The sequence below is a fragment of the Cariama cristata genome, unplaced genomic scaffold (genome assembly GCF_000690535.1).
Source record: "Cariama cristata isolate BGI_N322 unplaced genomic scaffold, ASM69053v1 scaffold27809, whole genome shotgun sequence".
In the NCBI taxonomy this organism is placed as follows: domain Eukaryota; kingdom Metazoa; phylum Chordata; class Aves; order Cariamiformes; family Cariamidae; genus Cariama; species Cariama cristata.
The window spans coordinates 26,633-53,735 of NW_009638332.1; the positions used below are offsets into that span (position 1 = coordinate 26,633).

The 27,103-nt window shown below is 36.4% G+C and overlaps 1 protein-coding gene across 2 annotated transcripts; it reads left to right on the forward strand.

The window, feature by feature from the left end:
* The first annotated feature begins 99 nt into the window (after nucleotides 1–99).
* Nucleotides 100–22,589, forward strand: CYTH3 (cytohesin 3). 2 transcript variants are annotated; one of them, XM_009708668.1, is made up of 13 exons: nucleotides 100–216; nucleotides 774–838; nucleotides 1,273–1,339; nucleotides 5,525–5,643; nucleotides 9,416–9,496; nucleotides 11,556–11,668; nucleotides 13,098–13,246; nucleotides 14,054–14,165; nucleotides 14,726–14,728; nucleotides 21,375–21,451; nucleotides 21,533–21,604; nucleotides 21,738–21,892; nucleotides 22,517–22,589. In XM_009708668.1, exons 1-13 carry the CDS (start codon nucleotides 100–102, stop codon nucleotides 22,587–22,589), a joined length of 1,203 nt encoding a protein of 400 aa, XP_009706970.1. The 2 variants fall into 2 exon arrangements, with proteins under 2 accessions (XP_009706970.1, XP_009706971.1); XM_009708669.1 differs by lacking the exon at nucleotides 14,726–14,728.
* The last annotated feature ends 4,514 nt before the right edge of the window (nucleotides 22,590–27,103 follow it).

Genomic DNA, 27,103 nt, shown 5'->3' on the forward strand with positions numbered 1-27,103 from the left:
AAATGATCCCAGGTGAAAAAAAAAATGCCCTGATGTTTCATGTGAACTTACTGTTCTTAATCAGGTTATTCTGTTTTCTCTGATAAGGTATGTTTGCAAATGCTAAAAGACTGTACATTTTGCTCTATTCCAGTGCCTGATGACCTCTCCATAGAAGAAAGAGAAGAGCTGTTAAATATTCGTCGCAGGAAAAAAGAACTGATTGATGATATTGAGGTAATTGGTTTATCTGTAAAGATCCTTAGAAGACTGCTTCGGTAGATTTAAGTTACAGTAAACTGCCTACCTCGGTGTGAATTCCAGGTAATGGTTTTAAAAGCATATAAATGGCTTAAGCTTTGTACTAATAATGAATAGGATTTGTGCTTTTAGAAATGGTAACTTCTCTATTTATGTAATGTAAGATGTGCATATGTACACATTTGATTTGTGTAATCAAGAACTCATTAAACAGCAGATTTGCGTACAGGATAGTAGTGAGTGAGAAATCTGGGTAAAGAAATCTTATACTGAAATTGGTAATGGCAATTTAGTCTTGATGCTCTGACAGGAGCACACACTGGGAGTTCAGATCCATGTGTTTTAACAGTCATTCAGTTGTGGTAAAATCTTTAAGCTAAATATCTAAGGAAGCCATAAGATTCATCGCTTTTCTTCAGGTGACTTAGCAAATACTAGAAAATAAAATTTAATTGATAGTATTAATATAGGATAAATGATTTCAAAAAGTGTTTTACTGTACATTAACATACTGTCTTTCTTTCTTTTGGCAGAGATTGAAATTTGAAATTGCTGAGGTTATGACAGAAATTGATAATCTGACTAGTGTAGAAGAAAGGTAAGTAATGCTAATGTATGGACATGATTCAGTAAGAGCTTGGAACAGGTCTTCCAGGAATAGCAAATACAAATAGCTTTATCATGCTAAACAAACATTGGATCACCTTTATTCAGTCTGTTATAAAGTCTCTAAAGCCTGACTTTATCCTGTTCAGGTGTGTCATTCATTTGGATAGAGAATATGTTGGATAGAATGTAGTATTTTAGACTGTCCAATTGATGATGATATAGTTATCTGAAACTGCAAACACTTGAAGGAATTGAAAATAGTAACATAATTTCACCCCTTATAAAAAGTGAGTGTCTCGTTTTGGTAATAGAAAATGCAAAGTATCCAAAATACAAATTAAAAGAAGCTCATCCAGAAGTAGTTGTTTTTGTAAAAGAGCAACTGATAACTGCTTGTTGTTTCTTCTTTTTCTCCATGTGTAGCAAAACTACACAAAGAAATAAGCAAATAGCCATGGGAAGGAAGAAATTCAACATGGACCCTAAGAAGGTAAAGAATGGTTTTTTTCCACTTGTCAGGAATCAAGTTCCTGCTTGTAATATCATCTATGACAAGTACAGTCATGTTTTCTTAAGAAAACATTTCTGATAATACAAGTTCACAGGCCTTATTTCTATATCCTATAACACACTGAACAGAAGGTTCAATTAGAAGCAGTCATCTAGTCATTTGCCAGTCGTGTGCTTTTTTCACTTAAGCAAACCTTTTTTGATAATGGAGGTTATTTATCAACAAACAAATATGCCAGGTATTGATTGAGCTGACTTGCAGAAAGATTATCTGAACCTGATAGAGATGTTCTATGTTGATATGTCAAATATAATTCCAAAAATATTTAGGTGTTTGGTTATTAGTGAGGCCATATGTATTTTTTATGCCCTCCTATTTTTGTTTCTTCCAAAATACCTTTAACATATTTTTTTAATTTGTGCTCATATAGACTTTTATATTTGCACATCTAAACTCCGTTTGTGAAAAAGGCATGTATGAACATCTGTACGTTTGTATACATATGTATATGTGTACCTACATGAATTCGGCAAACACCTTCAAGTGGAAACCTGGTTACCAATTCCAAGAAGTCTACCATGCATTTAACCAAAAAGTAAAGTACTTTGTTTCTCTGGAGTGCCTCTAGTTTTCTTAAATAATTGTTAATTTTGTGGAAAATTCAGGATCCTGTACATTCTCTTACAGACCTCCCCTGATATATTGAAAAGAGCTGCTTTGACATATTTGACCTTTAGCATTTACTTTTCATTTTACGTCTTCCTTGCTTTCTTTTACTGCCTTCTGTTGTTTGTAATTGAGATTCCATTTTCAATTTGTGAAGAGCCTTCTTTAAGGTCTTTTTGGAAATTGTTTAGCATTTGTTTTTCTGTGTTAGTTCTTGACATGTTTTCTTTCCAATTGTATTGAATTCAGTTACATTTTGGTGGCTTTTATGTAATGTTCCAAGTATGGTGATGGCTACTATTCTTCAGGCTGTTTTCAATTTACCGGAAGTGCTCAAGTACTTTGAGATATAGAACCCTTTTTAAGCTACTGACCGTGTCTTTTATTTTTATTTTCTGTTTTGGTGACAGCTTTTGTTGAGGGCAGAATACCCCCAAATGTCCTGATAGTTTACTGGTGTCCTCCAGCTCTTTCATGTCCTAGGAGTTTGTGGCAAAGTCACAGGATGATGTCACATGCTTTCATTCCAATGTTAACTATTTTTTGTTACTGTTCTTGCTGGGTGAAATTATTTCTATAAATAGATGCTGTGGCTGCATTGCTACTGTAACATAATTTAAATGTGGTAAACAGACTTACAGTAGTAATTTCTTAATAATGTCTATGAATCAGTGGTGGCCTGCAGTAGCTGACTGCTCTAAAGCTAGATCTTTTTGTTGTTTGCAGCTGCTACTTTAAATTGCAGGCAGCTAGAATATGCATCCTTCTAATGCTGAGAGAATTAACTTGAGGTCATTGCAAAAAGGATGTTTTTATTTCATAAATGGGAGGGAAGGTGGACTCTGGAGTTAGGAATGTGAAAGAACTGGGGTAATAATACACGTGCTGAATCCCCCAGGTTTTCTTCTTTAAAACTTCATGGATCTAATGTTTTCGTATTAGCAGGAACACAGCGAGGTGATTTTCTTTTACCATTTTTATTTGAAGATCTTCACATGTTCTAGTATGTAAGAGAGCAGTTCTCCCTGCCCCTGCCCAGAAAATCCTCATTCAAAAAAGTTGTGTTTGACGCAGTTACATGATGTGGTATCGCGTACCTTGCTGTTTGGATCTGGTTAGCTCGTGTGGGAAGAGCTGTCATGGTAAAGTTTGTAAAAACACTTCAAGAATCCCTGTGTGGAGGACATAAAGCTGTGCTTGAAATTCACAGCACTAGAAGTCAGTACTGCCTGCGTTGGGCCCAGAAAATGAATTTTCTATGACAAAGGCAGGGTTTAAATAACTGCAAAATTTCAAAGCAGATTTCATTGCACTGACTTGAAAAAAGTCTATGCAATATTTGTAATGAATATTGACTGTTTCTGCAGCCATGAATTTTGTGTGGGGAGGTCAAACTAGTACAGCTGTCTTCTGTCTCCTGTCAGTCTACAGAGAAAAAATTTGCATCAAGACAAAAGATAGTGTAGGAGTTGATGGGGATTTGGCTGACCTATTTTACCATTTATTCCAGACGCTGGAGTTGTTGTCCCAGACAAACTCCTTTTCCTGTCTATTTGACTTCTGGTTCTTTAATATCTTAAGAATAAAAAAAAAACCAGGAAAAAAAAAATCCAGAAAAAGGAATATTTAATTGATTTTTGTAGTATGTTAAAATATCTGCTTCTGTGCACAGAAATTTGTTTTCCGTGCTTCTAATCATGTCCATTATCTTTTTCAGTAACTTGTACAACTTTTTTAAAACTATTCTTGTCAGTCTGTTTACACTAAGTGTGAATAATACGGTCCAGGTGTTGAACAAGGGAATTTGCAACTGCTATTTCTGATGTTTGTTATAAGGATGGTTCTCTGTTGGTTGACAGAGCTGAGAGCTTTTTTGAATAGCTTGGGATGGGAAAAAAACATTATGTTTCATAGTCAAATGAATTTTTTGTACAAATATAGTTATCAAATAAGCTCTGAAGGGATCATTTTTGAGGAAAGCTCAGCTATTTCTGCTTCAAGATAAAATGGATATGTTCTTTGCAAGGAAGTCATGTCTGTTCTGAAATGACTTACCAAAATATTAAGTTGTCAGAGTCAGAATACCAGCCTGCATTGAAATCAAGTTTTCAGATGATGATAAAATTGTTTTGAGAGAATTGCATTTGAGACTTTTTTTTTAAAAAAAGCTTCAAGCCTTGTAACATCACAGTTCATTTTCTTTGTAAAGTTAGGTCAGAAAATTGACTTTTTTTGTCAAGCAAGTAATAATTTCATTATAAAAAACCAGAATTGACCAAACAGAAGGATAATTACTTTTTTGAATGTTACTGCAGAGCCTCCTGTGCTATATCAAAAAGAAAAGAAGAAAGTTTTCCCAGTTGTAGTGAAATAAAAAAGAAATATATTCCATTTGCAGAAATTGAAAATTCTCTAATATTTCTGAAATTATGAAGTATCCTAGTAGAAAAGATTCGGACTAATTTATTAAGCTCTTCTGTGTGTGTTTGGTATCCAAGAGATTAAGGTTACTTACAGTTGCCATTTCTACTTTTCACTGGCATGCCATTAACAGTGCTATGAATAGCAACATCTTTGGGATGTGTGGTGGGGAAAAAAAGAGCACTATCTCTTCATGACCTGCTGAGCGTTAGAATAACATCCCTTCCATCGTTTAAGTAATCTTTATATAACTCTTAGTCTCCTTTCTTTACCACTTTGCAGAAAGTTCTCTGGGCATCCGTAGTGAGTGCCAGTTATAGGGCCAGTAATTTATGGAGGCATAGGAGTCCAGGGGCTTGATCAAGTACCCACTGAGGGACAGGGTAAGACTCTCCTCCTGGCTTTGATAGAAGCTCTGTGGTAGAAGCTTGACTGGTTCATGAACAGTCCTTCGTGAATAGTCTAGTTCAAGTCCTTTGTGAGTAGTTTAGTTTCAGCACAACCAGAAGTCACCGATAATTCCAGTGTCAGCATAAACTCTTTTAAACCGGTTTCAGTATCTTCAGCTGCGACTTCTACTGCAAGTAGTGGCTTGATGTATTGGTTTGCAGTTTGTAGATTTTAACAGATGCTTTGTTTTGTGACATGGTGGCAATTAAGTTATTCCTACATACCTCTTCATTATATGATTTTACAGATTATGTCTCTGCAGATATTTATGCAATATTGTGAACAGGCCAACTCACACATTGACTCCAAGGAGCAACATGGAGTAATTAGTCAATTAAAATTTGATATTTCTATTGGTGAGGGATTCAAACTGCCACCTAATACTTCTAGCCTTAAAGATGTATTCTCATTTCAGTCTTTAAACCTGTACTAAATATTGCTTATCTAACTAAAAAACATTTGTTTACCATTTCATTTAAAAAAAAATCTATAGGCTAATGTAATTCTTAATGTGCTATGTATATGTCTGTGTCAGCGTATTAATACCAAATGTTTTGAGTGGTATTTACTTAAATGCTTGTGGAAGAAAACATAACACTCCTTTTCTTCTGGAATTGCTCTTCCTAGGGAATACAGTTTCTGATAGAAAATGACCTCCTGCAGAACACTGCAGAAGACATTGCACAGTTCCTTTATAAAGGAGAAGGATTAAATAAAACGGTAATTGGAGATTACCTCGGTGAAAGGTAAAATAAAAATATGGAAACTTTGTTCTTGAGTTTACAAAGCATACTTAAGAGTTTTGGTAGTTACCTTCCCCTTCACAGGCTGCATGAGAGATCTACTCTAGTACGAGATGTGTAAAAGCTACAGTGGGAAGTAAAACTGCTATGGTATTGTGATAGTTTTTTTTCTTTCTGTTAGGTTGTTTTTCTTTTTAAATTGCTATATTGTGGAATGATATTTAATTTATTGTAACTTCTTATTTTGAGAAAATACCCTTAAATTTGGCTATAGCGCAGAATTTAATACTATAAGCTTTTGGAATGTCTGAGAGTTGTGTTGCAACAGTTCCGGTAACTCTTGATACTCTGCCTAGACAAGTGATTTACAATCACTAATAATTGGATAGTAAAGAACTTACTTATTAAAGTTCCTGGGACAATAGTTATGAGCAGGTTTTAGTGTTGTTGTCTTCCCTGCACACAGACTTCCCATTAGTAAGTAGGCGTCTCAAAGGGCAGCTGCACCATATCTTTATCAATCCTAGTACAATAAACATGCAATGTGCATATTTATGCATACTATTGCAAAACACAATCAAGATGCAAATTACTTCCATTGCTGTGCAACCCAGGAATTGATTTTGAAAAAGGCAGCAGAAAGAGACAGAACTGAAGAGTGGGCTGGAGTACATGTATCTACATGCTTGCACATGTTCCAGTTCAGATGCCAATTATGGAGGTTTAAAAACTGACTCATTTAGGATATACTCCTGTAGTGATATGTTCTGGCAGATCCCTTTTGAGGCACCCGTAATCTGTTTACAGCATCAGTGGCTTAGTTTGTGCTCAGCAATTTCCTTCTGACTTTGGTAGGTTTAATGGAAGTTTTCACTGTAATGTGTGTATTTTGAAAATAGAATTTTGCTATGAAGTTTCTTTATAGTATATGCAGACGTTTCAACAATTTTTATACAACAGCATTATGTTGTTTCTCTGGAATATTTGGGCAATCAGTACTAAAAAATCACTTACATGTTAATGTCCATAGTTGCAAAACTGTAGCAAAGCTTATATGAAGCAGTCTGTGTTCATTTTTGAGAGCTGCACTCTACCTTGATACTGTCCTCGGAAATACTTCCAGTTTTTCTAGCCCTATTCCCAGAACCTCTGTACTCATACCAATATGTCCAGGCCCACTGGAGTCATCAATAACATTCGTGTGACTATTTATGGGTTCACATTTAAAATAAAAAAAATTACTGCTCATTCTTTTGCATCCCTGGCAGGGATGCTGCTGGACAGCACTGTGGTCTAATCTGAAAATACAGGGCAACCTTTCTTAATATTGAGTATGTATGCAGATAAATATGCAATTCAATTACATCTTCTGAATTTTTTGAGACTTAAATACAGACAAATACAGTAGTCATACTGAATAGCAAATTTGATCAGGAAATTTTGTATTAATCTATCAGCTGGATAATAAAATCTTAGGAAAAGTGAAAAAAATGAACATACTGCTCCTATTTTGCCACAAGGCAGAGGCAGCCTATCCATTTTAAGGAGCAGTTGCAGTCAAAAAGGAATTTAAATTAGTTTTTGCTTTAAAAGGAACTTTTATTTGGTGTATCCAGTCAGTCTAATTTAATTGTTTTTTTGCATTTTTCTTCATTTCTGTGAAGGGTGTAATATTAATATGGTAATGGGAAAGCAAATGGTATTTCTGTCTATTTTTTTCCTTCACTTATATGAATTAGTAAGGGGGAGTGCAGGTGAAGAGATGACAGTCTGATTTTCAGGAATGTGTGTCGAAATTTCAAGGCAGTCAGGTCTGGAATGGGGAATTGGTTCATCATGCTCCTTTGATCTGCAACATTAATTTGCTAGAATCCTAATAATTTTTATTCATATTCCTCTGAAAAGAATGTATTAGGCCTTTAGTTCCTGGGGTAAAAGAAATACCTTGGGATAAAATAAAATGTGACAATTGAGGTGGTCTTAAGCTGCTAGTTTTGCTTTTGTGACTACCTCAGAAACAGGTTATTAGGTGATTTATGCTATGCAAATGGCAGTGCATATTATAGGTGAGTTTTTGTTGAGTTATGTACTATCTTTTATCAAAGCATTTGGAGTCTGAGGACACTCTCTTTTGCTTTGCCACTCCCTCTTGGAGGCCCATCATGAATTACTTCTGCATTCTAGCTAAATATAGCTGAAGACAAGACCAGGATAGTAAACAGAATGAAATATTTGTATAACATTCTGCCATAAAGAGATATATTTTAAATTCTTGACTTTTATAGTGTTACAGCACTGAGCAAACTGAAAAAAGTGAATGGTAAAATGGAATGAGATAATACCTAAAAATGTACAATAAATAAGGGATGAATTGCATCCTATAAAAGATCTAAAATTTCTTTATATGTGGGTAAGTCTTCACTTTTTTTTAAGCGGCCTCCTAGACCTTTCATGATATTTGACTTGTGTACCCAGCACAAGTATCACTATTAATCCAGTCTACATTAAAACGTAGAAGAGTAAAAGTTAGAGTATAAAGCTAGTATTTGTTCTGAATTACTGCAGCTTTACGTACATATAAGCAAAATCAGTATTTGGCTTAGAGCAATGAAGTACCTCTACTGAGTACTCTCTTTTATTGTATTAGTGCCACTTCACTGCACTGAGAAGTAGTCATGCAGTTGAATTGTCCGTTACTAAATTTGATGAGAATTGCTTTATTTTTCTTGACAGAGCTAATATGTTTTTCTGTAGACAACATGGGGAGATCCTAATGAATGAATAGTTTGTTTTAGGTATTTACTTGTGAGTGTTACAGGTTAGACTGACTGTGCATTTAGTCAGTAATGCAACAGATAGTTCTTGGTGGGTGCACACCTTTCTATTTTTGGGTGGAGGCAGATATGCAACATTCTGTCTTGGTGATGTATTTAAAGCACACCCTGAGGATTATAAACATTTACACTTCTGGCATATGAACTCCGTGGTGGTGTAAGCTAAATTCTGTCTGCATCCAAATAGTTTTGTGTTCATGAATGTTTAAATGTTACTTTTGCATTTAAACACCTTTGTATCAAACAAAGCATAATTTGGCTCATTATTTATGTAGCAATGTAAAAGATAGGTGAGAGGAAGCCCGTTCAAAACCTAACCTGATTTTAGTAAACTTTCATTGTAACAATTTTTGAGAATGGGGTAAGAATATAGTATGTACTAGGTAGCTCTCTTAAAAAGATGTTCTTTTTCTTAGGTACAATCAGTTGAAGCATTTTTGTTTCTCATCTTTGTACATAAATTTATATAATGCTTTAATATTTTCTGTTCTTGGAGGAAAAAAAGGGAGTAGTTTGTTTTTCATGTGTTATATGACTGAAGAAATTAATCTTACATTAACCATTGTTTTAAGAGTTCATGAAACAATTTCTGCAGAAGATTTTTTACTGGATAAATTTATCAGGTATCGTCCCATAGCAAGGCAGGTGCAGTAATAATAAATGTGAAGCAAAGAAGGTCAGGCCATTTTAGAGTAATTTAAATAAGCAGTGCTAAAATCAGTTCGAGTATACTGGCTCTTGCTAACCTATCAGCACAAATGGGCAAAATACTAGTGTTAAATATTAAAATACCTCTCAAATAAACGTATAAACTATTTCGAATGACTTGATTTGATCAGTATGATAATTTATTTCCTTGCTTATTCTCAGAAGCAAATAGAGATAGCTAACGTGTAAATTTCTGAATTGTAATTGTCTGGTTCAATTTTTGTCTTTCATAGAGATGAATTTAATATTAAAGTTCTTCAGGCTTTTGTTGAACTCCATGAGTTCGCTGATCTCAATCTTGTACAAGCCTTAAGGTGAGTAAATTCTTTCTTTTTTTTGACCTGAGCTTCCTTTATCGAACTGCACGTTCATATGAGTCACTGTTGATTTATTTGTCAGAAAGCTGATCTACAGCTCAGCTCAATTATACGCATTACTGTGCAAGTTAGCAGAGACAGCACTGTTTTAACCCTTCCAATTGCTTGTGCGTGTGCTGCCTTTGAAGATGAAAACTTTTAATAATTTCAGACAAATACAAGCAACTAAAACATAGCCATAACTCTTTGGTGTGCCTGCCATATTCGGACATTTGAAGATTTGTTTTTTATCTTAGCACAGAGACAGGTAAAACCAAAACAAACTCCTAACCCAAACAAGTAAATAATTTTCTTTGCTGCCATCTTCTTTCTCCTTTCCTTCCACCTCAGCTTGTTCCTCTGGGCGGGGAGGTGGGGGAATTCCACTGACCATAATTAGTGATTATGTTCAATTGCAGAGATAGACTTTGAACCAAGTAATTTCCTTCTGCTTCCCTCAGAGTTACCCGTTTGTCATGTGAAAGAAAGTGTAATATCTTAGTAAACTTTTTTTCCCTTGCAACGTTAACGGTTTGCTTGATTTCTCTGGGATGCTAGCATGCAGGGACCTTGTGAAGTCCCTTCTCGTCTTGGTGGAAATCCATAATAGATCTGGCAGATTAGGTTGATGTAGACAGTTCTGCCAGTTTCATTGCAACAAGTGACTCCCTCCTGACACCAGATAAATTGAAATGTCTGTGTGATCTTTGTCTCTGGTGCAGTTCCTTGCGATGTGGAGTCAGAACAGCTTTGCTATGGTTGAGTGACATGGTGATGGTAACTTGAGCTGCCTCAGGCTTGAGCTAAGGAAGCCTTTTCTCTGGCTGCTGAAGCTTGTCTTGGAGGCTTCATGTTCCTATCTCTTTTAGCCAATTTAACGTTAGGTGTGACTTTATTCTTCCTTAGCAGCTGCTACTATTAAATGTTTGTATTTTGGTAGCTTACAAAATTCGTGATCTGGGTTGGAACCTTGCATGAGGTGAGTAAAAGACAGTATATAGAGCTGACAAACTAAAGATGGCCTGCAACACCGTAATATAATGTTCTAAAATGAAAACTGATGAAGACAGGAATAAATGGATATTATATTGGGACCAAGTGTACAGGCAGTATCGAGAACTTGTGCATGGCAGAGCATGTAACTTTGCTGGGTTAGATCCTGTTTTAATCCAGATAATTCTTTTGCTAAGAAAGAAAAGAACAAATTATTAAATTCATTGGAGCTTTTTAGCACCACAGTGTGCCAAAAGTAAATTTGTGAAGACTTCTGTCCTGTATGCATTCCAGTGTACCTATATGTAGAAAGAGTAAGTTATGAAAGTAAAAACTGTATTCCGGTTTATGCTGCTAAACAGGAGCACAGATCTCCTCCACATATTACAAAATTACTAAGATGATATCATGAGTCTTTCTTTTTAAGGTCTAGGTCTGATTCTTGCAGGGTGAACTTACACTAGACAGGTGGCAGCTCTCTAAGCACTGGGGTTTTCCTTGTTGTTTTTACTATTTTTAAAATGTTTTTGATGAGTTCAAGTAAAGATGTGAAGTGGTTTTGTATTCCTTGCTTCTCTCCCCTACTAGAAATATTTTATGTAACATGTCCTTTACGTCGTAAGTCTAGCTGAGTGTTTATTGCTTTTAGTAGCCAGGAAACCCAGGGAGGATTGAACTGATTGTTTCCTCATAGCATTCTCATGGCAAAAATGGGATGCATACAGAAAATTGTTTACTAGTCTGGAAAAAAGAGAGGGTCTCAGAATATGAACTGCCATATTATCTTGCCTGATAGCATGCAGTGTTGCTGGCTGAATTATTGGGCTAGCCATCTGTGCATGTTGCTTTACAATAGCTCCTGACTTGTGTGTTGAGAGATTGAGAACATATTTCTAGGACGTTTTATATAGACGTTGCTCACTGGTTTGTTTTTTCTTCTTCTTTTGTTTTCCTGGTTATTAGTAATATATGCTTAATATATAAATATTGGAATGGATCTAATAACTGTTCTTCCCTTCTGTAGGCAGTTTCTGTGGAGCTTCAGACTCCCAGGAGAGGCTCAAAAAATTGATCGTATGATGGAAGCTTTTGCTTCACGCTATTGCCTTTGTAACCCAGGAGTCTTCCAGTCTACAGGTTAGTCACAGGAAACAATAGGAGTTCTTGAGTGTGTGTGCATAAATTTTTTTTTTTTTTGATCATATATGTTCTTCTACATTTGATGAGAGGAGACAATGGCCATTTTGGAAGTTCAGGGTAAAATAATATATGAAATGAGAAATTTCTGAGAACTGAGAAAATGCAACTGCCTAATCGTATACTTTGTTTTCAGGAGGTGCAAGTTTATGGTCAGAATGCATTTCCATTTATAAAACTTCAGCATTAATGTCTATCTAAACCAATTAAAGTATAAAACACACTTTAGAAACGTCACCAAAGGTTTTGGCTAGGAATTGGAAAAGTAAGATTCTCAGGGGCTTAAAGGCAGAAGTGACCAATAGGTTGGGTCATCTCGTCTGTCAGTTATAAGGACTTTACACCTTATTATCTCTGTATCACGTCCACCTATATGTGGTTATGGTGGGTTATCTAGAATGCAATCCATTTTTGTTATGAGGACCGTATCCTTTCTCTTTAGCAGTCTGCTCAGTGATCATTTATCTCGGTTAGAAATGTGCCTCACTTTTCCATTGAATTACTTGGTTTAGAATTACTCAAGTCATAAAAGCTAACAAAACTTTGTGATACTGCACAGAATGCCCTAGCATTCTGGCATTGTTGGTCTGTTTAGTTACATACACGCATAGCTTGCTGTTGATCACTTAGTTTGAGGAACAAATAGGGTAGGAAAAGGTTGATGTAAAGCAGGTCTGCAACAACTAGAGAGGAAAATACGTATTAAAAACAAAATGCTGAAGATGCAAACACAGCAGAGATGTTTCCATCCTGCTTTTTCTTACACAGGATCTTGTATTTGAATTCTGGGAGAATTTACTATAATCATAACTATGTCCACAGGCATGGTAAGGTCAACTTTGTCACCTTTTGATGTTATTCGGTGGTACTAGCCACCTTATGTATGCCAAGAAATTGAGTCAATGTCATATTCAGTCTGTTTAAATGCAGTTCAGATATTGTTTTGAAGAGACTGTTCTTTCTCTTTGGAGAAAGCTTTGGAAGCACTGAGCAGGAGTCTGATTGGCCAAGTGTACTATAGGATCTACCAATATGATCTAGGCAAAATCTGTGTGCAGAGAACGTTTTGCCCAACAACACTGCGGTGTTTCAAGTGAAATGTTAATTTAGGGTGATAGCAATGATTTCAAAGGGTTAAAAATTTTTTGGATTCTCTTGTACTGTTTTTCACATACTGGCTTTTAATTTGAATTGTTACATATTTTTTCTTCTTAGGCTTACTTCAACAGTTTAAAGAAAGACTTGAGACTTTGCTTTTGTGTATAATGTGCAGCAATTTTTGACTACCTGTTTCCTTTTCTTTATCAGTCAGGATGATATCCTTTTACAGATTTTACATAGATAAATAATTTTTCAAATCTTATTTCAGATACATGCTATGTGCTTTCATTTGCGATCATTATGTTAAATACCAGTCTGCACAACCACAATGTAAGAGATAAACCAACAGTAGAGAGGTTTATTTCTATGAATCGAGGAATTAATGAAGGTGGAGACCTTCCAGAAGAATTACTACGGGTAAGTTAGACTGGGTAAGACAAGGCATTGCTTTGTGTTTTTAATAGGAAACTTAGAAGCATGTACAAGAGTTCTCAGGCAAATTTGTCCAGGGAAAAGTAAGAACATTTTCTGCGATGCATAACCTTTTCAGTAGCTGAAAGAAGCATTTTCTGATATTCACAGCTGCTTTGAGCTAGTTCTGTCTATATTCAGTCTTTCGTTGAGGAGAGGAGATTCCAGAGAAAACACTCTTGTGTATCTCTCAGTAGTTTCCTGATGGCAAAATTCTTGTGGAATTGGCTTCTTATGGAAAAAAAAGTAGTATTTCTGGATAAGTCAGAGAAAGTGGGGGAAAAGTAGTAAAAATCATTGTTTCGTTATTACCTCTCGTTTCTTTCCATGCGTCTTGTGGAGCTTCCTCCTGTCCCTTGTGATATCAGTAAAAGTATTTATTTCTCTAAGACAATGTGGTGGTCTAAACCATTTTCTGAAAACCCAGATTCATTTGGCAAAACTTGTACTAAATAGGACCTGAAACTGAAACTTTTGAAATACTGAATGCTGAAGTTAAAGAAAAAATGCCTTTGCTAGGAGTGCTTCTAAAATCTGTAAAAAGAGACACTTGTTTATAGATGAAGTAGTTTAAAATCAAACTTAATCAAAGTAGTAAACGAAGATTGAGAAGGGATGGTCCAGAATTTTATGGACAGTATTTGCTATGCTTTTTATACAAATAGTCTAAGAAGCAGTAAGATGTCCTGGTTGCATTTTCTGTTAGACATTTATTAATGAGGTCTTTTTCCTCTTTTTTTTTTATTCTTCTAGAATTTATATGAAAGTATTAAGAATGAGCCGTTTAAAATTCCAGAGGATGATGGAAATGATCTAACGCATACATTTTTTAATCCAGATAGAGAAGGTTGGCTGCTGAAATTAGGTTAGTTTTAAGGGCAGTTTTGCTGCTATATGTTTGTTTGTTAGCGTGTTTGCTGCTTTCCTGTCTATCTGCTTTCTTGTGAAGGTAATAGGATTAACTTTGTAATTTGTATTTAAAAATCTATGAACCAAGATAAGTAACTCCTTTAGGTCTGAAGGTTGTTACTTCTTATTTTACATATCCAAATTAGCAATCTTGTTTCAGAGTTTGAAGTTTTATTTCTGATACATGAGAAATAAAACCTCAGCGACAAAAAGGAAACGCCATACGGTATTTACCACGTGCTGTAACCGATAGATAACAACTATGCCTCCATAAGGTCATTTCAGAAAACTGAGTGATACTTCAACTCAGTTTTCTGTGTACAAAAGAAGGATTTCTCTTCAAATAGTTGGTTTTGTATGTCTTTATTTTTCCATATTATTTGTGAGTTCTCTTGGTTTGGTTTTGGCTATGATTTTTTAATGAGTGGTTTAAATGTGCCTTCTTGTTTTCCTTATGGCCTATGACCTATCACCTTTCTGTTCTGTGACTGGCTGTCTCTGCTTATTCTGCATTAGGAGGTACGTATCTGATTGCTTTCCAGTCCCCTCTTCTTCAGTTGCTCATTCTTTTATTTTCTTCCTCCTTCCTCCTGGTTTTTTTCTTTTTTTTTTTTTTTTTTAAATCAAATTTATTGTAGCATTTTGCTTTTTCACTCAGTGTCACTAACAGTATCATCAGTGGTACTCTGAAAGACTGGCATGTCAGTGTCTAGTTCACATGCGAGTATTCTGCAAAAGAAGAAAGTGTTTACATGTAAAGGAGAAAAATAAAGATGACTATTCGGCATATTTTCTCGTTCATTGAAGAACATAACAAGGGGAGAATAATTTCTGCTGAGAGAAAACAACATGTCTTACTCTTGTAATGAAGTTCCAGAGTGATTTTGTTACTTATGTATCAATTATATTAGATGATTGAAAGATTGATTACATTTGAACTGTACATTTATAAAAACTGTTCTTTTTCCTGCTAATTTTCCTTTGCAAATAATATATTTAACTCACTTAACAGAATCTTATATGAGCACCAAATTTGGAGTTGCAGAAACCTCCGGTAATTTGCAGTCTCCTGGCACTGCAAGATGCCTTTATTTACAGACTTTTAAAAAGTAGATGGGATTCACTTTTTCACTTCGGCTTACAAATTCTTTTTCATATATAAAGGAGGCAAATTTTAATTTAACATTTGTTTTTCACTGAAATAAACCTCTTTATATAAAACACCAGTACAGACTACAGTAGATCCAGTTGGCCACTTTAATGTATAGCTGCTTGTTAGAGTAAAAGGAACTTTGCACTTGGAGAATGGTGACTAAAGTGTGAAAAGGGACGTGTGCTGGGGGGTGCACATGGGGCTGAGTATGGTGAAAGTAGGGCCTGGTTAGAGCCGTGGGCCTGCTCTTCTGATTGTGCCTGGAAATTAGTGGTCATGCTAGTGCTGGAGGGAAATAGATGCGAAAAGGAAGCATTTGGAATTCATTCACCTGCTCTCCGATACCTGTCTTTGACCTCTGCACTACAGTTGCTGTAGAGCTCTTTGTCTTTCTAGCTATAAAAGAGCAAAGCTCTTGCTTTTTGACCTGTGTTGGCTCAGCTGGCACAATTTCAAAGTTGACTTTGCAGGTTTTCTCCACTTTGTAGCATCAGGCGATAGCTATCTCAACAGAAAAGGCTTTCAAGGTGATTTAGATAAAATGTGCTTTTTGGAGAATAGGTTGGGTATAAACCCATGCCTTGCACATTTTCTGTTGCCAGTGCACTCTCATACGCTTATACACGTACTGAGAGTGCAAGCAGGAGTGTGAGTGTGGGTAGAGGAGTGACAACATCCCTCGTGGAAGAAACTGTCCATAAAAGACATATAAGAAATCTAATAAAAAATAGAGAAACAAAGAAATTGAAGTTAAAAGGTGACTGAAAATCAGTGAGAGCTGCCAGGTACTTCTGCACAATCCATCTCTGGCTCTGGAGCAAGGTCAATAAAACCAACTTTTCATTATGTACAATGTAGATGAGAGACAGTGCACAGAAAACCCAATAGTAAAACGTGTCTGAAACGGAAGGGTGTTGCACGCAACACTCCCATGGCATGAGGGTTATTTGAATAAAGAAATGAAACATGTCCAGAAGGCTCTGGTGAATCAGCCTGTAAATGCGTGAATGCACTTCCGTGAAAGACTGCGTTTTTTTCAGCAGAGACTGGTACGGACAAATACATTTTGCTAGTTTAGATGCATTGACCAGAAATAAACCTGGCAATCTTTTTTTTTCTTTTTTTTTTTTTTTTTCCTTTCTCTCTTTCTATCTCTCTCTCTTTCATTCTTTCCTCTCCCTTGAGTTTCCTATTTGCTAGGAGGCTTAAACTGTATGTTGAGACTGCTGTCTTGATCCACATTGTTTGCATTTTTACAGTCCTTTCTGTTGGGAAACACTTCTTGTGAAATGGGTAGGGTTTCCTTCAGTTCTGGAAGATGCTGATACTAAAAGTTCCAGCATTGTTGAAATGCCAAGGAGACTCTCTTCCTGCATGAGAGTTTAAGTGCTCAGTTGTGATAATTCTTAAAAGTTGGAATAGAAAGTTTTATATAGAACTATAAATATGACTAAGAAAACTCACAAACCTTGAGTATATCAAGACAGTATTTTGTATTTGATATTACTTATAGTTAACACTTCCCATTTATCTGCTGTGCCCCTCATTTTAGTATTCCAACTCACTGTATTGATTGTCCTCTGGGCAGTAGATGTATGTCATGAAACTTTCATATATTGTAAAATCCAAGACCACCCCAGCTCTCTAGCTTGGCATTGGGTTTTAGAAAGCTGGGAGGGTGCAAAATGTGTTTGGAGAGTTTGCTGCTCTGAGTTTTTCAGAGGTGACTTTGTGTAAGTCTGAGTGCCAAACCTGGCAGCCAGACAGTAATTCTGGTTTTATCTATCTAGACTCAGCTGGTGCCTTTATATAGACATCTTTATCTTGGTAAACCTAAATTATCATTCAGTTCTACATTGTTTGAAGCATGGTGTAATGAAAATGAATGCTGCAAGTAAAAAATTGAAAGCTGCTGAGTGCTAATGCATCCTCGCTTAGAACCACTTGAGACATTATGAGCTTTTAGATTTTTCTGCGTCATAATTATTAGTGGTGTTGCTACCATGAAATTTTCTGCCATCCACTTTAAGGTATTTTGCAATTGTTGTCTGTGCTCTCTGTCCTAATACCCCAGTTACAATCATTTTGCACGGAGAGGTGTTTCCTTGCCTAAAACAGCTTCTCTTGGCAAATAGCTTGGTTTGCATAATAGTTTCTTCTAGTTAGAGGGAAACTGTGACATTATTCCACCAAACTGGAGAGGAAATGATTTAAGTCAGACACATGATCGTGTTCATTTTTTCTGCCAGTCAGGCAGTTACTGAGAGCTTGGAGATTTTCCAAAAGCTTCACATCCGGACCCATCCTGCCAGTGGTGCGTATTCCAGCGCATCTGTCCGTGAGAGGATGTCGGTTCTCTTCCCTAATCCGGGACGAGAGAATAGCAGTAATTGATCAGGAAATTGGTACCTTCCTGGCTGTCGTGGTAACTGATACTCCTCTAAGTTGAGGCAGTTAATGTTGCGGTCAAAGGAAACTTTTTTCCCTAAGAAACCCAGACTTTGATCCAGTCATCTGTATAACTGTGCAGTTCCTGAGTCTGTTCTGCCTAGTGGTATCTAAGTGAATGGAGAAGAAAAAAAATTCTTGATGTGTGCGTCTCTCTCTTTCCCCTCTAAAACTTTATAAAAATGTGCTGAAAGTTTGGGTAGAATTTTCTAACTTTAGCTACATTGCTGCCTTTAGTGTTAAGGCCTTTTTTAATTTTGACATTGGTGTTTCCTAAGTCACTGCCAGTTGTTTTTCCCTTTAGTATAGGTTTCTTTTACCTTGTTCTCTAGTTTGTACTTTGCCCAGAGTTGAAAAAAAATAATCCTATGTTGGGTTACATAGGTGAAGAGGGTTTCTATTCCTCTTTCTGTACATTTTGCCTTGTTGTGGCCTTTTCTTGTAGTTTCCTTAGTTTTCCACCTGCAAGATACCGTGCCTCTTTATTTTGTTGTTTGAGATGGTTTTGCATTTTAGTTAATCAGCTAGATCTTTCAGAAGTACATCACTTATATCTCTCCATTTCTGTAAATGTTTCTGGATTCATAATCTGATTTTCTTGATCCTCTTCTGCTAACTTAATTCCTTTCAGTTTTAATCTTTAAAAGGCTGGGAGCTGGAATAAGATAAGAAGTATGGTACTAAACCCTTTGTTGTTGTTTTGTGAGCCTACAGCAATCTCGGCCAAGGAGAAGAATGTTTTGTTACCACGCGTTCTTACCCATTAATCTTGCATGCAGTGTTTACAGGCCACAAAGCCTTATCAACCAGCTTCTTGGGTTTTAGCCCATTGTAAAGGCATATTAAACGCGTGTTATATGGTGACCCCTGCAAACTTGATGAGTACAGATTAGATTGCCTTTCAAGCTCTGTTAGAGTTTCTGTGCCATTGACAGCTACAACTAAGTAATGGGATGGGGAGACAGAGACTTGCATGTGAGAATAGTTCCTTATCCCACCAAAAAAATCCTGCCTTGCTGCTTTTTTTTCTGGAAGAGAAGAGTAACTCACAGTGTGGTGGAGCAGGGACTTAGGGTCTATTTCCACAACTCACGTGAGTGCTGGAACCTGGTGAGCTACTGCCTGTTGTAGTGAAAAGGAAGGGATGTTGTTGGAAATACTTGCTCTTCTTTCTGGCTTCAACATCAATACTATCCTGGAGCTGGGAAATGTTTCATGACAAAAGCTTCATCAAAACTGCAGCATGATTACAAAAGGTTTCAGGTTTGAGAAATCTGACTTTTCCAAAGAGAGGGGATGTTGTCAGGAAAAATTTTGGCAAACTGAACTGTCATTTACTACTTGGCACTTCATACTGTTCTAGGAGGTGTGTGTTTTAAGTCTGTTGTTTCTGCCTTAAATTATAAGCAGGCCTTCTTTTAAATACGTGGTTATTACATGATTATTTTCTTAATTGTGTTTTGACATGGTATCACAGTTTATGGGAAACACCTTTGTTCAGTTTAAGCTGCCTCTGTGATAGTAACCCATTTACCTGTTTCATCCTCTCATGTTTTTCTACTAGAACGGGCAAGCCATGACATTTGATGCTAGCTGATGTTACCTGTTAGCCTGAAAAACACGGTGACGTTTTTGTGCCCTAAAAATGTTAAATGATGTTAACCTCAGAGAGCAGAACATGACTTAAAGTCACGGTAATGAACATTGGGTTATATGAAAAAACGCCATGTTGTGGCAATAGCAAGGACTGCCCTGGCAGTTGTCTTGACTCGGCTGCTGCTTTTTCATTGATCTGGAAGTGAGTCAAGGTAAAGTTTGTCGGCTTTCCATTCCTACCCCAAATACTTCTGATACTTGAACCAGCTCTCAGTCAAGGTGATGAGAATCTTTCTTGTGACTTATGTGCCGGTTTGAATGTTTCTACAGTGCTTTATTTAAGGATCTGTCACAGTGGTTGTACTAAAATGCCACCAGTTCTTCCCTCACTGTTTCCAGTTCACTCAACCATTCATTCTGTCACGGCTTCTGCATCTTGCACTATTTTGCCTTCTCTTATTTCACCGCACCTGCTTGCAGATTAAATTTTTCTTAAGATATGTGTGTGTGTGTAGTGGAAACATAAGGTTTATTGAGTACGTTGAACATTGCAGTGTGTTAGCACTGCGTTATCGTATAGATCATGAAACCAAGCAAAAGGAAGATATGACATGCAATATACGGTGTCTGCAATGCAAGCATGTAATAGGCTGGTATCAAGAAATTTCATGATACTCCTAGAATTGTTCTTTAATTTAATATGATTTGGATTTCTATATTAAACAAAACCCCAGCTATCTCACGTAGAACAAAAAGATTAAAAAATTATGCTAATGTCTTAGATATATGACTTGGATTAAATTGGGAGTCTTGTGTGTATTAATGGTACTCTTTTATGCATGGGTGTTCAGTAGCAAGATCAACTGTTTTGAAATGTTGGGTTAATGAGATTAAATCACTGCTGAATGGATGATGCACAGGTGGTGATATAATCCTGAAGTCAGTTAACTATGGTGGAACTAAGCCTGTATATTAATAACACGTGAATGCTTTATCTACAATTGTCTTTCCTGGAAATGAGTTTTAAAAATGATGTACTTGTGGAATGCTAGACATGTTCTGAAGCAGCTGATGGGAGAAAATGAGCTGAAAGGGGCCAAGACAATAAAGTGTGTTTCTAAAAAGGAAGTGTTCCCTACAGTGTGACATTAGCAGGTATAAGAAAGAGGAGATCTGTGGTTGCTGTTGTCTAAACTATTAATGCAGGAAAAATTGGCATTTTTGGAGCAGTAGCTATTTCTTCTGTCAGGTGTACTCAATGATATATTAACCCGTAAAGAGAACGTGTATTTAAAATACTAAAAGTTGAAAAGTGACTAAAAATGGTACATTTTGGCATAGGATTTGTTTTGCTAATAATGTTTATAAGCATCTTATGCACTTGATGTTAAATCTGAAAGTAGAAATAGGTTCTTAATCACATGTATGCTCACGAGCGAAGTGAAAGGAAGGTGGTAAAATGCCCTTAATTTTATTGATGGGACCCTTTCCTTGTACAAGACAGGCTGTGGAGAGGCTTGGTCCTGTTGCCAGAGCCCAGTTACTGGTTTTGCTGGTGATTGGCTTCCCTTTGCTGTAGCAGCACTGGCTGCATTTCTGAGGGCTGTATAGTATTAACATTTTTGATGCAGTAAACAACTGTGTGATGGCATGGACAGAGGGAGCAGGTCTGACTGGTAAACTATTGCATTCATCCTCTGTAAGAGAGGAGACATTTGCAACTTCAGAGCATACAGTTTTTGTGGCTGGTCAGCAACACCATAGTTAATGCTGTCTCAGGAGTTTGATCTTACTACAAGAGTTACAGTAACAGTTTCCTTTAACCTCAGCTCATCTGTGCCTGATCCATTTACGATTAAGTAATTAAGCCATATTTTGAAAACCAAGTAAAACTACATTACTTTTTTATCCATTGTTGAAGCCTTGACAGCAACACACGTTTAATTCAGCAATACATTTTGATTGTAGGGGGAAGAGTAAAAACGTGGAAACGGAGATGGTTTATTCTGACTGATAATTGCCTGTATTACTTTGAGTACACAACAGTGAGTATATATTACAAGGAGCTTTATTTGTAAGCAAGATATTTAAGTGGCTAATAATGCGATATTTTCCTAATTTTTTAGGACAAAGAACCTAGAGGAATTATTCCGTTAGAAAATCTTAGCATAAGAGAAGTTGAAGACCCTAGAAAACCAGTAAGATATTTTCATAATTTTTTTTAAAAATGAAGATAAATAAACCATATAGAACTTAGGTGTAGTGTTAAATGATGATGTTTGTCAGTTTTGTTTTGTTTTTTAAATTTATTTCTTCATTTCTACCCTCCAGAACTGCTTTGAGCTCTATAACCCCAGTCATAAAGGTCAAGTAATTAAAGCCTGTAAAACTGAAGCTGATGGTAGAGTGGTGGAAGGCAACCATGTAGTGTATAGAATATCTGCTCCCACCCCAGAAGAAAAGGAAGAGTGGATTAAATCTATCAAGTGAGTTTAAAGTCTTAAATGTCTTTCAGAAATGAAATGTAAGCTGTTTTTGGAGTAAGATACTAAGAGAATTTGTATTGTAACTTCTTTGAAGAATTCTGATGTCGCAATGTCCTCTAGGAGTAATAGCAAGCTACGTGAGGTTGATGGATCAAGATACAAGTCTCCTGTTACTGTCTGATCCTAAGGAGATGGTGTTACTCACTCAAATGAGGAAAATGTGCAATTTTTTTTTTTCTTAAGCAAATATAAAGCCTTGTGTGAATCGTCTTTAGCCCTAATTTTATTAGATTCTTACTTCACCTCATAATTAACTTTAGTGACGTGTATCTTAAGCATGTTCGCAGTGTAGCTTTAAACTCGCACAGCTTGACTTTATCTTGGAAGGTTTATAAAGCATACCTGCACTTAAAGAAATAAACAGATGAAGGGATGAACTCTTAACAAATTACAGCTGAAGAACATCTTTTTCTAAAGAAATATTGGTGATGCTTAGAAGTCAGCCATCCATTATCTTAATAAGAGCATGGAGTCAATCATAGGGAAGAGAGAACAGAACAGTTTTAGTTTTCAAAAACAGGTATTTGTTAACCAAACTGATGATTCCTTTTTTTTCTCTTCTAGAGCAAGTATCAGCAGGGATCCCTTTTATGATATGCTGGCAACAAGGAAACGAAGAATTGCAAATAAGAAATAGAACATGATCAGCAATTTGTATACCTGCATCAGCCTATAAATGAGCATACAGTAGGAGTGATAATATAAAAATTGGACAAACTAAATGAAGACAATAACTGTAAATTTTATATATACACTTTACTATGACATTAAAACTTGGCAAAACCTTTCAGGGTAAATAGTTACTGGCATATAATTTGGAGTAAGCTTCAAATCCCAGAAGATGATTATATTGGAACTTAATTCAACTGAAAACATGGAAGCCTTGTTTTCACTTACATTATTTACAACTCCAGTTGTAAATAATTAAACTCCAGTTTACTTGGGTTGGGAGGGAAGGAATTTGAGGCTAACTGTAAAATGTCCTATACCCATTATTTGAGCTCATTTCCCATACAAGGAAGAGTGATTATAAGACTTTAATCTCTCACTAAAATGCAGCAGCGAAAGTGGAGTACAGCATGATCTAGCACTTAATTTTTCTGTAAGCAGAAAACCCACAATCTCCGTATCTGTTTTCAACTCTTGTGTGTTTTGCAGTAAATGAACAGCTGCATGCAGCTTTCAATTAGGATTCGCTCTCCTACCTTTATGGAAATAGCTGCTCTTCTTCAGAAATGCAACTCAGCGGTAGACTGGCAGCTGCATAGTTAACGAGTTGTGCCAAAGGGTTTGGTTGATATGCCCTGAAATATATGCAGGTCCCAACAGCAAAGGTTTGAGTCTGTAGACATGACACTAAGTACAGATGCGGTTTGATACTTGCCAGTAGGCCAAAACTCATTCCTGTCTGCCTATACACTCAAAGTAAGCAGTAAGAGTTAATGACTGGTTTAATCTGCTTTTTATATAGTGACATCCTTCTTAGGTTTTAGATATGTTGTAGTTTAATTAACACTAAATTGCTACTAAAGGAGTAAAATGACAGGGTTTGCATGAGTTTAGGCTCTGCATGTGAAAAGACCCCCAAATAATTTCACATGCATTTAATGTTTTTAAAGGGAAAAACCAGGAAGGTGAAGTCTTTCTGTAAGATACAGCCCTAGATGGTTAAGCAAGCAAGATTCATTCCTTTGCTTGATAACAAACTTTGGATGTACAGAAAAGTTTGATATTTTTATTGCGTTCTTAAAGGCAATCTTCCAGACCTGTGCTTCAACAGTTGAAATTGAAAAAATGAATAGACATCCTTATTTTTACTTAAAAAAAAAATAAAAATCTTACACATCGATTACCTAGTGCAACTAAACTCCCCCAGAAGCACATGTCTTTATTTTTGAAACTTATGGAAGATTTTTCTGTGCTCCTACTGATAGTCTTTCAGTAACATGTAAACTGCTATGGCAGATTTACTACAATGCTTTTCTATTCATAGCGCAGATATCATTCTTAAGGTAAAGCCCCTAATTCCACAATGGGGGCAAGAAGTGTTTTTTTTGGACCTTACTGCTTATGTTAGTACTCAGTTTTTCACAAACTTGTTGAACCTGAGCCATGCCTACTGTGCCAATGGATGCTTTGGAGACCCAATACTTTGTCACAGCAGTTTTGCTTGTTGGAGTTACAGAAGCATCTCTGGATACAGAGAGAGAGGGGAATGTGCTGCACTGACAAAACCACAGACTTACTGAGTTGATCGGTTTCAAATCTCCTTTTAACTGTAAGGGAGAGTCTGTTTCATTGTTCCTGTCTTAATAATTTGCCTTGTTTGGCATGGGGTGTCAGCCCAGGAATGTTTTGCTTTATTGCATGTTTACAAGAAAGGCTGAGAGAAAAAGAACAAAGTAAACTTTTTTTACACCTTAGATTTTACCCAGAGTGTGTGGAACTGCCGTCTGCTTGGATGAATCCAAGTACTTTCAAGGGAGTGAAACAACCTCAGAAGGTAGAATCCTTGAATAAGTATCAGTGTGGGGACATCGTTGCTTAATGGAACACATTTAAACTCTTTATAGAAACGAATTAAGTTGTATGTCTTATGTTTGCAAAGCAGCATGATTATAGAGCTGCTAACATCACTTGTTCTGAGTCTTCTGTTCTACACCTTCAAGTTTTGTTTTCAAGCAATACATACATCAGTTTTAGCTTTGGACAAGTAGATTTGTAATGCAAATAGTGATAAGCCGGAATCAGTGGTACTAATGAGTGTAAAGGTGAAAAGCAGCAAATAAAGTATTTCTGGAGAAATGTGAGATTACAAGAGCATTAATAAGCCATGAAGCACTTCTTTGTTGATTCTTACCTTCTGAAATATCACCCTTAAGAAAATCTATTTATTTAAGCAGGTGAGGATCTCTGCCTATAAGCATGAAGGAAATGCCTTGAGAGTTCATTTGCTGTATTTAGTTTGAAGTTCTTATATCCAGCAGAAATAATTATTTAGAGTAACATGTAACTGAGGATATTATAGCAGGAATATATTATTTCTTAGCATTAAAATGCGACATCTTAAACAAGCTATTTGTGGTGCTCAATATATCTATTTAATTTACCAAAGCTAACGGAATAGCATTCTTGTGTGTGATAATATTTGATTTCAATTGTTCTTTGTAACAGTATTAACAGGGAGTGAAACTGGCCCAAAATTTCTACTGGCCACGAGGCCAGTAAAACAAAGTGGCTTGTGAAAATTTTGGCCAAATCAGGTACTATCCACGAGGGTGAAGAAAAATCTCTCAACCTTTCCCTTTTTTATTGGGCTTCAAGTCCAGGGGTGGCTACTAAGACTAGCTGCTCGGTGGCCTAAAGCAGTATCTGTTATGGTTTGGCCATGCTGAGGAAAAGTCCTCTGGGGACAACAGACATCTCCCTTCCTGTTGCACTGAAATTTGCATAATTCATCAGCTCTTTGTTTTTATCATTGCCCTTTACAACTACAGGGGCCAGCAAGAGCCACTACTGCTTCTGCCAGGCGCGTGGCTTCACTCGTCTAAACCATTTCGCCACTAACATCAGCCACATTGCCGGTGCAATCTAGGGAGAGAACTGTATATAATACTTAAGCTCAGCTGGACTGACTTAAATTTTACAATATTCTGACAAAAAGTAAGCTCTATGTCACTTAACATTTTGAACTGTTTTAAACTGGTACAAAACTGAACCTTTGTAAACTGAGCAGCATTTATAATGCTTCATATATAAAAACAATGCATATTTTTAAGATTTATTACATATCTATGTAGATATGCTTGCTGGAAAAGCTAGGTCTGTTGTAGACCAAATGCTACAAATTAAGACTTGTGGCTTACCAGTTTCATTTCTATATTTTCTTGGAAAATGTTTCTAGCTAGAGTTTAAATATAAAATGTAAATACTGTACAGATATGTATTGATATAAGTATTACTTGTTGTACACAAGTGATTTGCATGACAAATACTCTGTATCAACCATTGTTAAAAATGTGATGTTCTATGTAAATCCACTGCAATATTAATGTCTTCATTTATCACTAAGACCTGTTGCTTAAATCTGGAGATTTTTCTCAAAAATAAAGTGTGAAACTATACTACTGTATAGCTCCTCATTTGCCAAGAATACACGGGAGGCAATTGCCTTTTTTTTTTTTTCTTTTTTGAGAGGTTAAGGTTCAACTTTACAGCATGTGTTATAACTGCTTTTGTAAGTAAAAGGCCTCTTTTCTCTACCTTTAGGCACACTAATCTAAATTATCAGGTTTAAATTTTCAGAGAGAAAAACCTTCAACTGCAAAATAATTGTTTCAGTAAAGTATACCACAACTATGAGGATTATTCCATTAAGAGCATGTTTCCTTCAAGAGCCACCCTAAATTAAGGAGGTATTTTGCCAGTTCCCTTCCATGAGCTGCAATCAAATGTAACGTGGGGGGCCAGGAATCAGATCTCTGCTCCTCAAGGAGATTCATTAGACCTCCCCCAACGAGAAACGGCCAATGCTGCTGCAGATGCACAGCCTGCTTCTCCCTAGCTCTAGCTGAAGCTGTCACGGACTGCCCTCCCTCCATTTACTGCTTATTAGCTAGTTCAGGCAGTTGTTGCATCTGGAGCCCTTAAGTGAGGTACAGCAGCCAACATTTAAACTCCTTTTCTACATTTATACTGGAGTTATTCATCAGACAAAAGACAAGACACCAAATCTTGGAGCCAGAGGACAAAAGAGTAAAAAAAAGCCAGATACAGGAAAGGTATGTGGTTTCTTTGTCATGTTACTTTATGTAACTTCACATAACTGTTGCCATAGGAACATTATGCAGGGTACACTTATGGTTTGGCTTTATGGTGTTCTCCATGTACCAAAATATTACACTTTGCTCCTTTTTTTTTTAGTGTCACACATCAGTAAAAGGCTACTACTGAGCTTCCAACCTGTTGGCTGGTTTTGGAAGCTTTTAACTTCAAAGGAGAAAGCCTTCTGCATTCTTGTCTAGGCAGCTGAAGTCCCAAGTTACTTATCTTCTCTGGGTCACACCAACAGCATCTTCTCACTTACCCATGAAAGGAAGATTTGAATTCTTGAGTATCAAACACACTCTGAAAGCTGTCAATTCACATGAC

Coding starts and splice junctions, on each gene's coding strand:
- CYTH3 (XM_009708668.1), top strand. CDS start 100: ATGCTAAAAGACTGTACATTTTGCTCTATTCCAGTGCCTGATGACCTC. Junction 1,340..5,524: donor TCAACATGGACCCTAAGAAG/GTAAAGAATGGT, acceptor TGCTCTTCCTAG/GGAATACAGTTTCTGATAGA. Junction 21,605..21,737: donor TTGAAGACCCTAGAAAACCA/GTAAGATATTTT, acceptor TCTACCCTCCAG/AACTGCTTTGAGCTCTATAA.